Here is a 12747-nt window from a genome sequence, read left to right on the forward strand (position 1 = left end):
TGAGACTTCCCTGGTGGTACACTGGTGAAGACTCCATGCTGCCAATGCAGGGGGGATGGGTTAAATCCCTGATGGGGGAACTAAGATGCTACATAGCAAGGCCAAAATACAAAAAAATTGCAATTATTGCATTGTTTTTTAAAATTTGAAGTACAGTTGATTTACAAAGATGTCTTAGTTTCAGGTGTATGGCAAAGTGATTTTTTTCATTATAGGTTATCTATTCATTGCTTGTGATGAAGCTCCTGGGGAGAGTGAGGAAAGGGCTTTTCATTCAGGGAATAGTCCTGATGGGGGCAAAAAAAATCTTGCTCTGAAGTGAGGCATCAAGATCTGCTGGCAGATTCAAGTCTTTGGTAGGAGGCCTCTCGATGAGAGTGCAGACAGGGCCTAGCAAAGCTTATTTGTTGATAAGGATGAGAATGTGATTACTTGTTCTTTTTAAACATTTACTTTATGCCAGACACATAATATCCTCAAATAATAACCCAACTTACAAATCAAGACAGTTTCAGAACAAAGCCTACTAGAAATAAATATAAATAAAAACTCACTGCAAAATTAAGATATAGAACAGATTCCAGGCAGATGTCAGGGGCCTTTGATAAGCACTTTCTTTCTTTGGTTAGGTCATGTTACGAAAACCTTACTGCTCTATTTATAGCAGGGACCTGCTTTTAGAATGTTCTTCTAAAGACCATGCAGAGTTCCCACTTAAAGTTGGCTGTGGGTAGGGGTGGGGGGTGAGGAGAGGGCTGAATGAGGATACAAGGGGCCAGGAGTGACAGAGGGAGCCACCCCCTCCTGCCCCAGCCTCTCATTCTTAAGGACAGTGGCACGAGCAGTACCATTGAAAGCCACAATCAACTGACACAGCACTCAAGGGTCTGCTATGTCTCAAAGATGTCTATTTAAAACACGGAAGAGAAACGGTCCTGTCTGGCTTGCATTCCCCTCTGACAACTCATCTGTTCTCTGCTTTCTTTTCTCTCAATAGCAGTAAGTTAGAAAAGATATCGTCAATAGATACAGACTTTTTAAACAAACATTTAAAAAGCTGTTAGTGTTTTTCAGTAATAATTAACATAGATCATGTTAGCAACAGAACTACTTGAGAAGATAAGGTTCAACTATCCTTTTGGTTTAAATGTTTTTATGTCCCATGCAGAGATCTAAGATGAAAAAAAGACTGAAATTAATTATGAAGTACCAATCAACTAAATACACTTGTGTGTTCTTCACACAAACTCAGACACAGTATCTATAGAGGAAAGCTATTCCACGCAAACATACATTGCAATAGGGCAAAAGTCCAGCTGGATCTTAGAGCCAAAAGAATCAGAATTTTCAAGAGGGAGGAAAAAAAAAGGCAAGTCCAAGATCCATCCTCCCATTCATGGTAGTACAAATACAGGAGGCAAAGGATCAGGAATTTCTGCCAGAAGTCAGAAAAATACTTTCTTAAAATTAAAAAAAAAATTAATTAGGGTAAAGATAGGAAAGCGGAAAAAGAAAAAAACATAAATTAGACCTGTCACTATTCAGTGATGCCCCAAATTATAATTGTCACTACTCAATGGTGGGAGAAATAACAAGAGCCTTGGCATGGATAAGGACCTATCTAATGCAATTCTTCACTCTCATGCTAAATACGGAGGGCTGGATAACTCCATGCCTCAGTTCAATTATAGCATGCAAATGTCTGAGCTCCTTGCTTTCTAAAAACAGAAGCAGGGCAAACAGACCAAACGAACACAAATGTATATTTAATAGACACACATCTGTCTGTACGAAGGATAGGAAAGCAACAGAATGAACTAGGTTTTCCTGGTCACTTCTGACAAGTGGTTCCCCAGTTCCAAAAGTTTCTTGGGCTACTGACCCTAAAGGAAAAAGAATTTTAAAAAAAGAAAACAATTTACATTTAGCTGCTCCTGTGTCTTCTTCCTAGATCCTTCATCTCCATTCTCTCCAACTTCCACACGGTCAGCCCCTGTGCTGGTGTAAAACCTCTAACTCTGTCCTGTCTCTCCTGCACTCAGGGGCATCTCAAACCAGGCAATTTGGCATCAGAACCTCCTCCCAGCCCTTCTTGGAAAACACATCAGGGCAAAGGAAACAGGCCATAATTTTCTGACGGCAGGCCGTTTCTCCAAGTGCTAGTCTGAAATGAAGATAGTGGTATTTCCAGTTTATAAATACACATGGGAAAATCCACTTAACCCCCCGCCAGCTCTTCCTATCTTTTTGTTTGGTCTGGTGAGCAAGACCAAGGCTGGGACCAGAAGGAGCTTGGCAAGGCTGCCAGGGCGCCCCCTGCACCTCGAGCACAAACAAAAGCTACTGGATGGTATCTCCCGTCATCATTTGCTTTCACAGCTGTCTACACATAAACCCAAAGAGTTAGCATCCCTGAAAACAAAAGACAAAACACAAAATGTGAAACGGGCAACTGTTTCCACTTGCTCACAGATAACAATATTCTTTACTGCTACTCCGAGTGGAAAAGTACCGCTTGATATTCACCAGATGACCTCTAAATGCCAAAGATTGGGCATGCTCTGTTTTTCTTTCACTGGACATGGGAATGTGGAGAGGAAATGGGCCGAATTCATTAGAACTCAGTTAACATACATAGAGGTGCTTCTGAGCATTAGCATCAAGCAAACTGCTTTCTGAAACCTCCCGTTTGATTTGATTCAGAGCAAGTAACTCAATGTGGAAAGCAGAAAATCTGCCGTCTCGTGACTTTACCAAAGCCCAGACAGAAACCATGGCCTGGAGCTCTCCACCTGCCCTTTTATAACAGAAGAAAGGATGCAGAGGTTCGCTTACCTTAAAGTTGTGTGTCTTCTCATAGTTGAAGTGGTTGTCGTTGTGTGTGAGGGCGGCCCTTCGGACCAGGGAGGAGATCTGTGGACAGGCAAAGAGTTTGAGAGGGGGCCAGAGAAAGGCGCCTTTGATTCCCACCTTCACCCCCAAGGCCACGGCCAGCAGCTCCTGGCGTTTTCTGCCTGGCTTAGGCTTCCGAACCACAGCACACTTCTTCTCATTCTCCAGCCACAGTTCCTCGGAGAACATAGTGACCGGACCCCAGATCTTTCTGGTTTCCTCTGCGGAGCCTGGGCAGTGCAGCGCCATCAGATTTTTTGAACTGCGGCTAATGTTAGGCAGCAGATTCGAGGCAGCTGCGTTCTGTCTGCAGAGGCCTGGGGCATGTGACCTGGAAGGGCCTGTTTGAGTGATGGAGAGGGCTCTGCATCTGAATAAGGACAGGCCTGTTTTGTTCTGCGTTATTTCTTAAGGCCAACGTGTGCCTGGAACAATAGCACACATTCATGAGCGCAGCACCCCCCAGAAGCTGTATCCAGTCAGCCCCTGAGGAATCAATGGAGGAGGCAGGGGCTGGCAGCTTTATTCCTCCTGCCACAGCGCATTGCAAAGGAGAGACCTCAAATACTTGCTAGCATATTTCACACACACACACACACACACTCACACACCCAACCAACCAACTCTGATCTTCAAAGCCTGAGGCTGTATCCAATTATTCTGGGGCTCTGAACCCCATTCTGGGCTGAATTCCAGCAGATTAAACCTTTAAACCCTAATGACTGTTTAATCATATAGGGGATAAAGCCTGCGTCTCTTAAAAAAAAAAAAAAAATCTGTCCCAGCACTTGAAAGCTTTATTTTTATTCTTATGCTTACATTAAATTAGAACAGTCTGACCACTGAATGGGGCATACAAGAACTGTATATAGCGTTTCAGCTCTGGGATCTACAGTTACAAGTTTAAAATAAGAGAGAGGATGTCTTGCCTCAGAATACCCCCATGGACTCCCCCACCCACCACAAACAACCCCTCCCATACAAAGAAGGCAGTATTCCTTAACTAAAACATCATACTTTTTTTTCTTTTAAATAAAACATTTTCAATGTTAATTCTTTTAGTATCCAAGCTAATGCCCTCCTGGCTCGTAAAAGCATCATCTGTTTGATGGTCTCTCTCGGGACCCTGGTTTTCTAGTTCCAGGTCTCTGCATTAATAGAAGTGAGGAAATCATTATCTCTTAATGAGTACTCCTAATCTGTTGGCAAAGTTTAATGCAGCTAATGCCAGACAATAAAATCAATGCTTTTGGAACTGGAAAGCAAGAACATGGATGGCTGGACCATGATGCAGATGGGACTGTCCGTGAATTTCATCCCATCCTCTACGTGGCCCCACATTCCAGCCCTTCCAAGGAGCCGCGGGGAGAGTAACAAAACACCAATCTTTTCCTTGTGTAATTCTTTATTCCTGGCAATTAAATTCCAACTTGGTTCAGATGTCCTGCCTCTCATTTCACCTCCTTTTAACTTCTGATAATAATAACAATCAATTTTTATATTGGGCTTTTGGACACATTAACTTGTTAAGCCAGACAAGATTCACAATGTGTTAAGTGCACTGACTCAGTTAATCTGCAGCTCATGTATATGCAAAATATACATTTTGTGGATGAGGAGATTAAGAGATATTTCAAGGACATGTAACTAGTTTAGGCAGCAGAGCCAGGACTAGAAACCCAAAACATCTGCACCCAGCACCTGTTCTGGGTGTTCTGTGTTCTGCAGCCCATACCCTAGCACCTAAGTAGGCAGTGCAGTGCTGCGTCATCCACTGAGTCTTGCCAAATGCTTTATCTGAAATATTGGTCAAGTCTGCGCCCTCCTTACCATTCTTGTCCCACAATAACTCAGAGCCTAGATCTCTCTCCAGTCTACCTTACACACAGCTACCCAACAGTCTTCTTAGTCCACTCCACCTTTGCTCAGAAATGTCAGTGATTCCCCCTGGCTTGACTGAATCCTTATATTGTGGGTTTTACATGAGCTCATCTCAACCTATCCATCTTATCTATTTTCCTATACGCCCCACCACAAATCCTACAAAATTTCTTCTCTGACATACTCAACTTGCCACCTTGGTAGCTTGCTCTGTCTTTTAGCATTTTCTAGCACCATTTCCATGTCTACGTATCCACCAACCTTCACATTCTACCTCAAATTCCTCCCTCTCCAAAAAGACTTCTCCAAACTCCCCATTGGGGGCAAACACTGCTTTAGAATCCATAGTATTTTTCTCACATTTTTCTTATTGCACTTAATCACTTTCTCTCTTAGAGTGACTTATAACAGGTCTTATAGTCTTCCATATTGAGAATCCACTGTGATACATTTTATGTCTGGTTCACTTTTTTTCCTCCTACAAGAGTGTCTAATAAGAGTCCTTTCAGTTCAGTTTGGTTGAGTCACTCAGTCGTGTCTGACTCTTTGCGACCCCATGAATCACAGCACGCCAGGCCTCCCTGTCCATCACCAACTCCCGGAGTTCACTCAGACTCACATCCATTGAGTCGGTGATGCCATCCAGCCATCTCATCCTCTGTCATCCCCTTTTCCTCCTGCCCCCAATCCCTCCAAGCATCAGGGTCTTTTCCAATGAGTCAACTCTTTGCATGAAGTGGCCAAAGTATTGGAGTTTCAGCTTTAGCATCATTCCTTCCAAAGAAATCCCAGAGCTGATCTCCTTCAGAATGGACTGGTTGGATCTCCTTGCAGTCCAGGGGACTCTCAAGAGACTCTTTTAGCAGGCATTAAGTAAGTTGTCAGAAAGCACCTATACATGTAGGAAACCAGAATAGTGGAGGAAGGTGTGCAAAAGTGGCTGCATGGAGTGGGTCTCTTGCCCCATCCATCACCATGCTTTAGCTTCCAAGGGTGTAAACCCCCAGGGGTCTGCCCTCCTGATGGTCTCCACCAGATTCCTTAGCCCTCCTTCCTGTTGCCCAATCCTAGAGGACATCTGGCACACACAGAGATTGAGTGAAGGTCTGGCATGCCTTTAACAGTCTTCTAGTCCTTAGCCTAAAGGCAAAAAGCCAGAGAGGAAGAATAAGGGTCCCTTCTCTAAACTTCCCAGCTAGCAATTCAAGACAGAGCTTTTGACAGCAAGTCATTCTGTGTGAGCACATATTCTGTGATCCGAATTAGATTAATCATATGGCGACATGGCTTTAGAATCTGAATAAAATAACTCTTTAAATGGAAAGTGGGCAAAAGGGGTCTCCTTTACCCTTTGGTGTGTGAATGGTTGAATACAAGCTTTAACATTTTTCTCATGTCTGTGCTTTTACTCTTAACAAGTACTTTTTATTTCTATTTGTGACCGGGATTTCTTTTTCAGATATTTGTTCAATAGAATTTACCCAAACACAAGATAACTTCAGGCATGTAAACAGACACTGTCCACTTAAGATGCATCTTTATAGGGAACCGTTAAGGTTGGCATTTGAGCAAACATTATTCTGAGAAGTGTGGATGACCCCAGGTCACCCTCATATTAAAGGAAAATGCTTACAAAAGTCACTTGGTAAAAACTTGCCTCTTAAACAGCCCCGCTGCCCAGAGTTCTTATCCAAGCTCCTCCAGGACCACGGCTGGGTCTCTTCTATATCCCTACAAAGTCTAACACATGTTCTCTAATACACAGAGACAGGCTGGCCGTCTTTTTCTGACAGAAATTTCTATCTGACCTATTTTCATTTATATATACATAAGAGAAAGTGCATGTGCCTACAATCTCTGTTTAAATCAGGGATTGTCCGGCTTCCCTGGTGGTCAAGACGCTGCACTTCCAATGCAGGGGACGGGGGTTCAGTCCCTATTGTCAACCTGGGAATCACTGAAATTTGGGGTTGGATAATTCTTTGTTGTCGGGGCTGTCCTGTGCATTGTACAATGCTTAGCAGCATCCCTGGCGCTACCCACTAGATGCCAGTCGCACCCCACAACTGTGATATCACAAATCTCTCCAGACTGCCACATTCCTCCTCTGAGAAAAAACTGCCCCCAGTTGAGAATACAGGGGTTAGATTAATAACAAACATTTACAGAATACTTTCTCTGTGTCAGGTATTTAATATGCTAAGCACTTTGCATGCGTGCATGCTCAGTTGCTCAGTCATGTCCGACTCTTCGTAATCCCATGGACTGTAGCCTTCCAGGCTTCTCTGTCCATGGGATTCTCCAGAAAAGAAAGGATTGCATTTTGTTTCTCCAGGGGATCTTCCCGACCCAGGGGTTGAAGCCACATCTCCTGCACTGGCAGGCAGATTCTTTACCACTGGGCCCCCTGAGCCCTTCTAAGCACTTTGTATAAATTGGCTTAAGTTTTATAACCCTCTGAGGTAGGTACTGTTATAATTACCTCCACTTTACAGATGAGAAAATGGGAACTGAGCATTTAAGTGATTTGCTCAAGGTCACACAGTTGATAAGTGGTAAAGCTGAGATTAGAACCCAGGCACAATGCCTAGGTCTATTTTTTGGTTGTTTTTTGTTCCCCAAAATCAGTTTATTTTTTATTGAGATAAAATCAGCATAATAGCAAATCTATCATTTTAACAATTTAAAAGTATAGTTCAGCAATCCAGTGGCATTACATACATTCACAATGTCCTGCAAGCATTACCGCTCTCTAGTTCCAGAACATTTCCATCATTCAAAATGAAACCTTTTACCCAATTAAGCAGTCACTCACCATTCCCTTCTCCCTCCAGCCTCTGGCAACCACTAATCTGCTTTCTCTATGGATCTGCCTATTCTGAATACTTTATATAAATGAAATATGCAATCTCTGGCCTTTTGTGTCTGACTTCTTACTTTTTATTGCTCAATAGTAATCCATTGTATGGATTACTATGGATGGTCCACATATTATTTGTCCATTCTCCAGGGGATGTGCATGTGGGCTGTTTTCACCTTTTGGCTACTGTGACTACTGCTGCTAAGAATATTCTTGAACAGGTTTTTTGTTGAATACCTGTGCCAGTTCTTCTGGGTGTAACACTAAATCTACGCTTTTAACCACCCTCTAAAACTGCCTCTCATCCAAATATTGTTCACATTTTGAAATATTCAGAGGCTAAAATGCAAGAATTACTCTTCCCCATAGTTAACTTGTTAACAACTCCCAGGACTGGTGTGGCCTGGTTTGGTTTCACTGCGGAGACTTTTGTTCTCACTGGGGCCTCTGCCGAAGCAGACACGACTTAAGATACTTCTGTTAGTAGGTGGGGCTATAAATAAACGGTGAAATAAGCTCACCACTTCCCTTTTCCTTTTTTATAAATAAGGGCTGGGATTCTATTTTCTGTGTATGGCCTCTCACTGCTCTTTGTCTCCGTGATGAGGATCTTGCACCCAAGGAGGCGTCAGGTAGCCAGAAGGCAGTGGAAGTCTGTCAGATGAAGACAAGGAAGAAGAACGGGGCACTGGGCAGGAAGACAAGGGGAACGAGGCGCACTGGGGTGCATGTGCATGGAACACGCTCAGGGACGGTGGGAGAAACAGGAAGCCTTTCCCTCTGCTCGGGCTTTAGTAATCAAGCATCTTAAAAACGTGGGGATCCCAGAAGCTCATGTAATCAAAGGTCCCTTCTCCACCTGGCTTCAGGCAGACCTGCGTCTTGGCCTCTGGGGACCACAACATTCTGCCTTTTTAGTACCAATTTCTAGAAAAGTTGATTTACGTCAATCTGTAGTTCTTCCATAGGCACTGAGTAAATTTCTATGGTACATTTTAAGGAGGGCTTTTTGAAAATGTGATCATCAGTCCCAAGACAGTCTCTCCCCACCTATTCCAATCCCAGTCCTACTCCTCCTGGGGCCCCACTCACTTCCATCTCGGGTCTGAGTCCCCCGAAGGGGCTGAAAGCCTGAGCTATACCCCTGTTACAGACACTACCCTGTAGATGCGGGCATCTGCTGCCTCATGGCAATATATGAAATGAAGATCAGTATTACTGATGCTGGCGAGGATATCATGGGGACAGCTCACTAACAGAATGCTTCTGTTTGTAATAAGTGGCCCATTGCTGGGGAAAACACTGTCAGTGTATCAAATGCCTCATGTACATTGATCCAATGATTCTATTTCTAGGATTCTCTTAAGGAGGTCTTCAAACAAAGAATTAATAGATAGACACGTATCATAATAATAACAAGAAATGAGAGAAGGCTTAAACATTGAAGATGGGGTAAGGTTAAATACATTACGGTATAAACATGCAATAGAATATTAGGTAGATATTAACAAAGATGATTAAAATAACTTTCAGTGAAGAAGGGATATTCTCACCTAATATAATGTTAGATGAGAAGTAGGCTCATAAACCTAATGTAGTATGACTTCAATCATGCAGAAAATACCAAAAAACACACCAAAATATCTTCAATATACCAACTATTGGTGATAAGGCAACAGTTCTCTCTAAGTAGAGAAATTTTAATTGACATTTATTTTCATCTTTATTCTTTCCTGTATATTTTGAGCTTCCCACAGTGATTGTGTTCTGGTTCCATTATATAAAAATACAAATTTTAAAAAGTACATTATAAAGACCTCAAATTTATTAGCTTTAGTGTGCACAAAAGATACATTCTTAACATCACAAGTAACCTTGGAGCTCATCTAATCCCACCTGCTCTTCTTGCAGCTGGAGAGACTGAGGGTCAGGGAAGCTTAATGATTTGTGCCCCCTCCCCAATAAGAGAGCTATTCCACAACTAGATCTAGAACCAGATCCAAACTCCAGTTTCTCTTGCCTGGAACCTTTGACAATGAGCACTTCTTACACTTCTGGGATCTCAGGACCCACGGAGGTCTGGTTCAAATACAGACTGCTGGGCCCCAGGCTTTCTGGCTCAGTCAATGTGAGATCAGGCTGAAGAATCTGCATCCCTGACAGGCTCCCAGGTGACGCTGATATTGCTGGTCCAGGGACCACACTTTGAGGATCCCTGTTTCATGCTTTTCTCTGTACCTGTGGGTCTCAACCTTACCTGATCGTTAGAATCACCTGGGGAACACAAATGAACAAACAAGCCATGTTCAAGCTTCACTCAGACCAATGATATCCAAATTTCTGGGGATGGGCCTGGACCTTTAAAAACTACCCCCTGGGAATTCTAATGTTCTCCTACCATTGGAAACCACTGCACTAATCTGAAGCACTTCACTTCAGGGGGATTATTAGAGAAGATGGAAGTATGAATGGATTACGTGCTATTGAAAACCACCCCTGCCATAGGAATCAATATCTTTTCAAACACAGAATGTGAAAATGTTTCTATTCATGCCCACCCCACCCCAACCTCCTATCATGCCACTTAGAACTCCAGACTCTCAAAGGCAAAAATCCATACCATGGCCTTTATGAGCCTGTGTGGTGCCACCCTTCCAGCCTCTCCTCCCACCCTTTCTTCTGGCCACCTTAAGAATATATAACCATGAATGAGCAGTATGATTTTTAAATTATTACCTATGAGCATTCCCACCCCCCGCCCCCACCAAGATTTCTAGCTTTATGAGATCAGATACTGTGTGTGCTTGGGTCACAAGCAGTGACCCCAGTGTCATACCTCAAACCTGGCACAAAGTAGGTGCTTGATAAATTTTGCTAAATGAATGTTCACAACTATAAAATGTCTTGAAGTCAAAGTACCACTGTAGAGGTTTATCATCATCAAAACCCAGTCGTCCAGTCAATTCACTCTTGTGAGTCTCTAACATAACACCCAGGGGCCATGCCCTTTGGGGTTTCCTTCTGACCAAGCTATCAGATTTCTGGTATCACAAGAAGGGGTACTAGAAACAGGGGACTCTGCCCCAGGGCCAGGTCCTAAGGGTCACAACCAAATTCAGGACCAGAATATTAAAAGTAACATTGTATATTTGTGGTCTACATTATATTATATGGTATCTCTGTAATCAAGCAGACCCCTAGGGGCCTGAGACAGACACCCTGCCATCCATGTCCTCTGCCTGCCTCTTGGTTGTAGAAAAACTCTAGTCTTCAAGGTGTCCCCTGAGCCACAAAACCCTGGCTGAGGAATTAATGATGTGAACATGTAAAAACAAAAATAGCAGTTGGGCCAGGAGCACTAGTAACAATTTAAACGATAAATCAGCCATATGGCAGTCATAGAATCTTCAGTTCCTCCTACAAGTACATCAGTAGTAGTATCTAACACACATTCCTGAGTCATTTTGCAGATACTGAAGCCCCCGAATGAAAGCGGTTCACTACATGATGCCATAAGCATGTAGTCCCCACACTGGCTAGAGGGTAAGGACTGATCTTACTAACCCATATGACACTGCCCTGTTACCTCACCGTCAACAAATCAGAGGACTGTGCATAAGCTGATCACATACCCTGTGACTCCCCTCCCTCCCCTTGCCTTTAAAAATGCCTCCCTGGAACCCTTTCGAGAATTAGCTGCACTGGAATCTGTCTGGTGCCTTACAACACATGCTGCACTTTCCTTCATCACAACCTGGAGTCAGTAGATGGGCTTTATTGCTTGAGGGTGAATGGAAGTTTGGTTCAGTAACGTCTCTATTACATGAGGAAGGCAGAGCAGGCATTATTATTCTCATTTTACAGATGCAAAAACCAAGATCCTAATGGAAGTGGGGAATACGATCAGGTCTCCTGACTTTCTTCCCGTGGAAATCCCTGACCATTGCAGCCCATCAGTAATGGAAACTGCTCACGACTGACTTGGGGCTCCTTTCCTCCTCTCTGTTCCTAGAGGATTTATTACCAGCTTTTAAAATGGGGCCCTCCCCTGAGTTGTGCCACCCAGTATACCTCCAGTGACTAGCATGAGGCCAACACTAGTTCTCATGAAAGTTTCGTTTCACAAAATAAACCCATTTTTTTTGCAGTCTTTCTATTTTTCTTGCCTTCCATCCAAATGACTTCTAATTTTAAAAAGTTGCTCTTATTTTTTTGCTTTGGCCATCAGTGTACTTCCCACGCATATGTCTGAGGTTCCGGGGTTGAGTAATGAGTCTGGACTGCACGTTATTTCCCTAAAGTTACAAAATATTAAAGTCAGCCTAGATACAAAGACACCCAGCAAAATGCTGCAGTCATTCATTCAGCCCCGAAGGTTGGTAAGAAATCTGTTTTTTCCTTTGTTTTCACTCTCTCTGGGTCACATACATATTTTTAATGGCTGGATACTGGTTTCAATGTATGCTTACTACTTATTATTTCAGTATTTAAAATACACACCCGTGTGTGTGTGTGTGTGTGTGTGTGTGTGTGTGTGTGAGAGAGAGAGAGAGAGAATGCTTAAGAGAGGACAGATGATCAAGGGGCTAAGAACTTCTCAGTGTGGTCTTTCTCTGGCGTCCTACATCTGGTTCGCATTTCTGATTGCAAGTGAAAACACTACAAATACTGAGTTAAAAAGCCCAAATTGCTGAATGATAAAACCAGATCAAACCAGTCAATCCTAAAGGAACTCAACCCTAAATATTCACTGAACGGACTGACACTGAAGCTGAAGCTTCAGTTCTTTGGCCACCTGACACGAAGAGTTGACTCACTGGAAAAGACCTGATGCTGGGAGAGATAGAGGGCAAGAGAAAGGGACAACAGAGGATGAGATGGTTGGGTGGCATCACTGACTCAACAGGCATGAGTTTGAGCAAACTCTGGGAGGTAGTGAAGGACAGGGAAGCCTGGCGTGCTACGGTTTGTAGGGTCCCAAAGAATCAGACATGACTTAGCAACTCAGCAACCACAACCCAAGGGGTAGCTTGTTTTATCAACACTCCTAAGCCCAGCCTGCTAGATCCTATGAACTCTGAACATATCCCCACACAGCCCAATCTCTGTTGCTT

The 12747-nt window shown here is 43.3% G+C and overlaps 1 protein-coding gene across 2 annotated transcripts in view; it reads right to left on the reverse strand.

Moving 5' to 3' along the window:
* Positions 1–12747, reverse strand: part of CHN2 (chimerin 2) — a 341634-nt gene that overhangs the window by 37990 nt on the left and 290897 nt on the right. The window contains exons 1-2 of one of the 2 annotated variants that reach the window (XM_061414247.1): positions 10254–10319; positions 2836–2913 (exon numbers count right to left, since the gene is read on the reverse strand). In XM_061414247.1, coding sequence (XP_061270231.1) covers positions 2836–2913; positions 10254–10256 — 81 coding nt within the window. In that variant the 5' untranslated portion in view covers positions 10257–10319. Of the gene's footprint in view, positions 1–2835; positions 2914–10253; positions 10320–12747 lie in introns of those variants that run through there. The other variant, XM_061414246.1, reaches the window with a different exon arrangement.

This window comes from Bos javanicus, chromosome 4, assembly GCF_032452875.1.
Source record: "Bos javanicus breed banteng chromosome 4, ARS-OSU_banteng_1.0, whole genome shotgun sequence".
Lineage (NCBI taxonomy): Eukaryota > Metazoa > Chordata > Mammalia > Artiodactyla > Bovidae > Bos > Bos javanicus.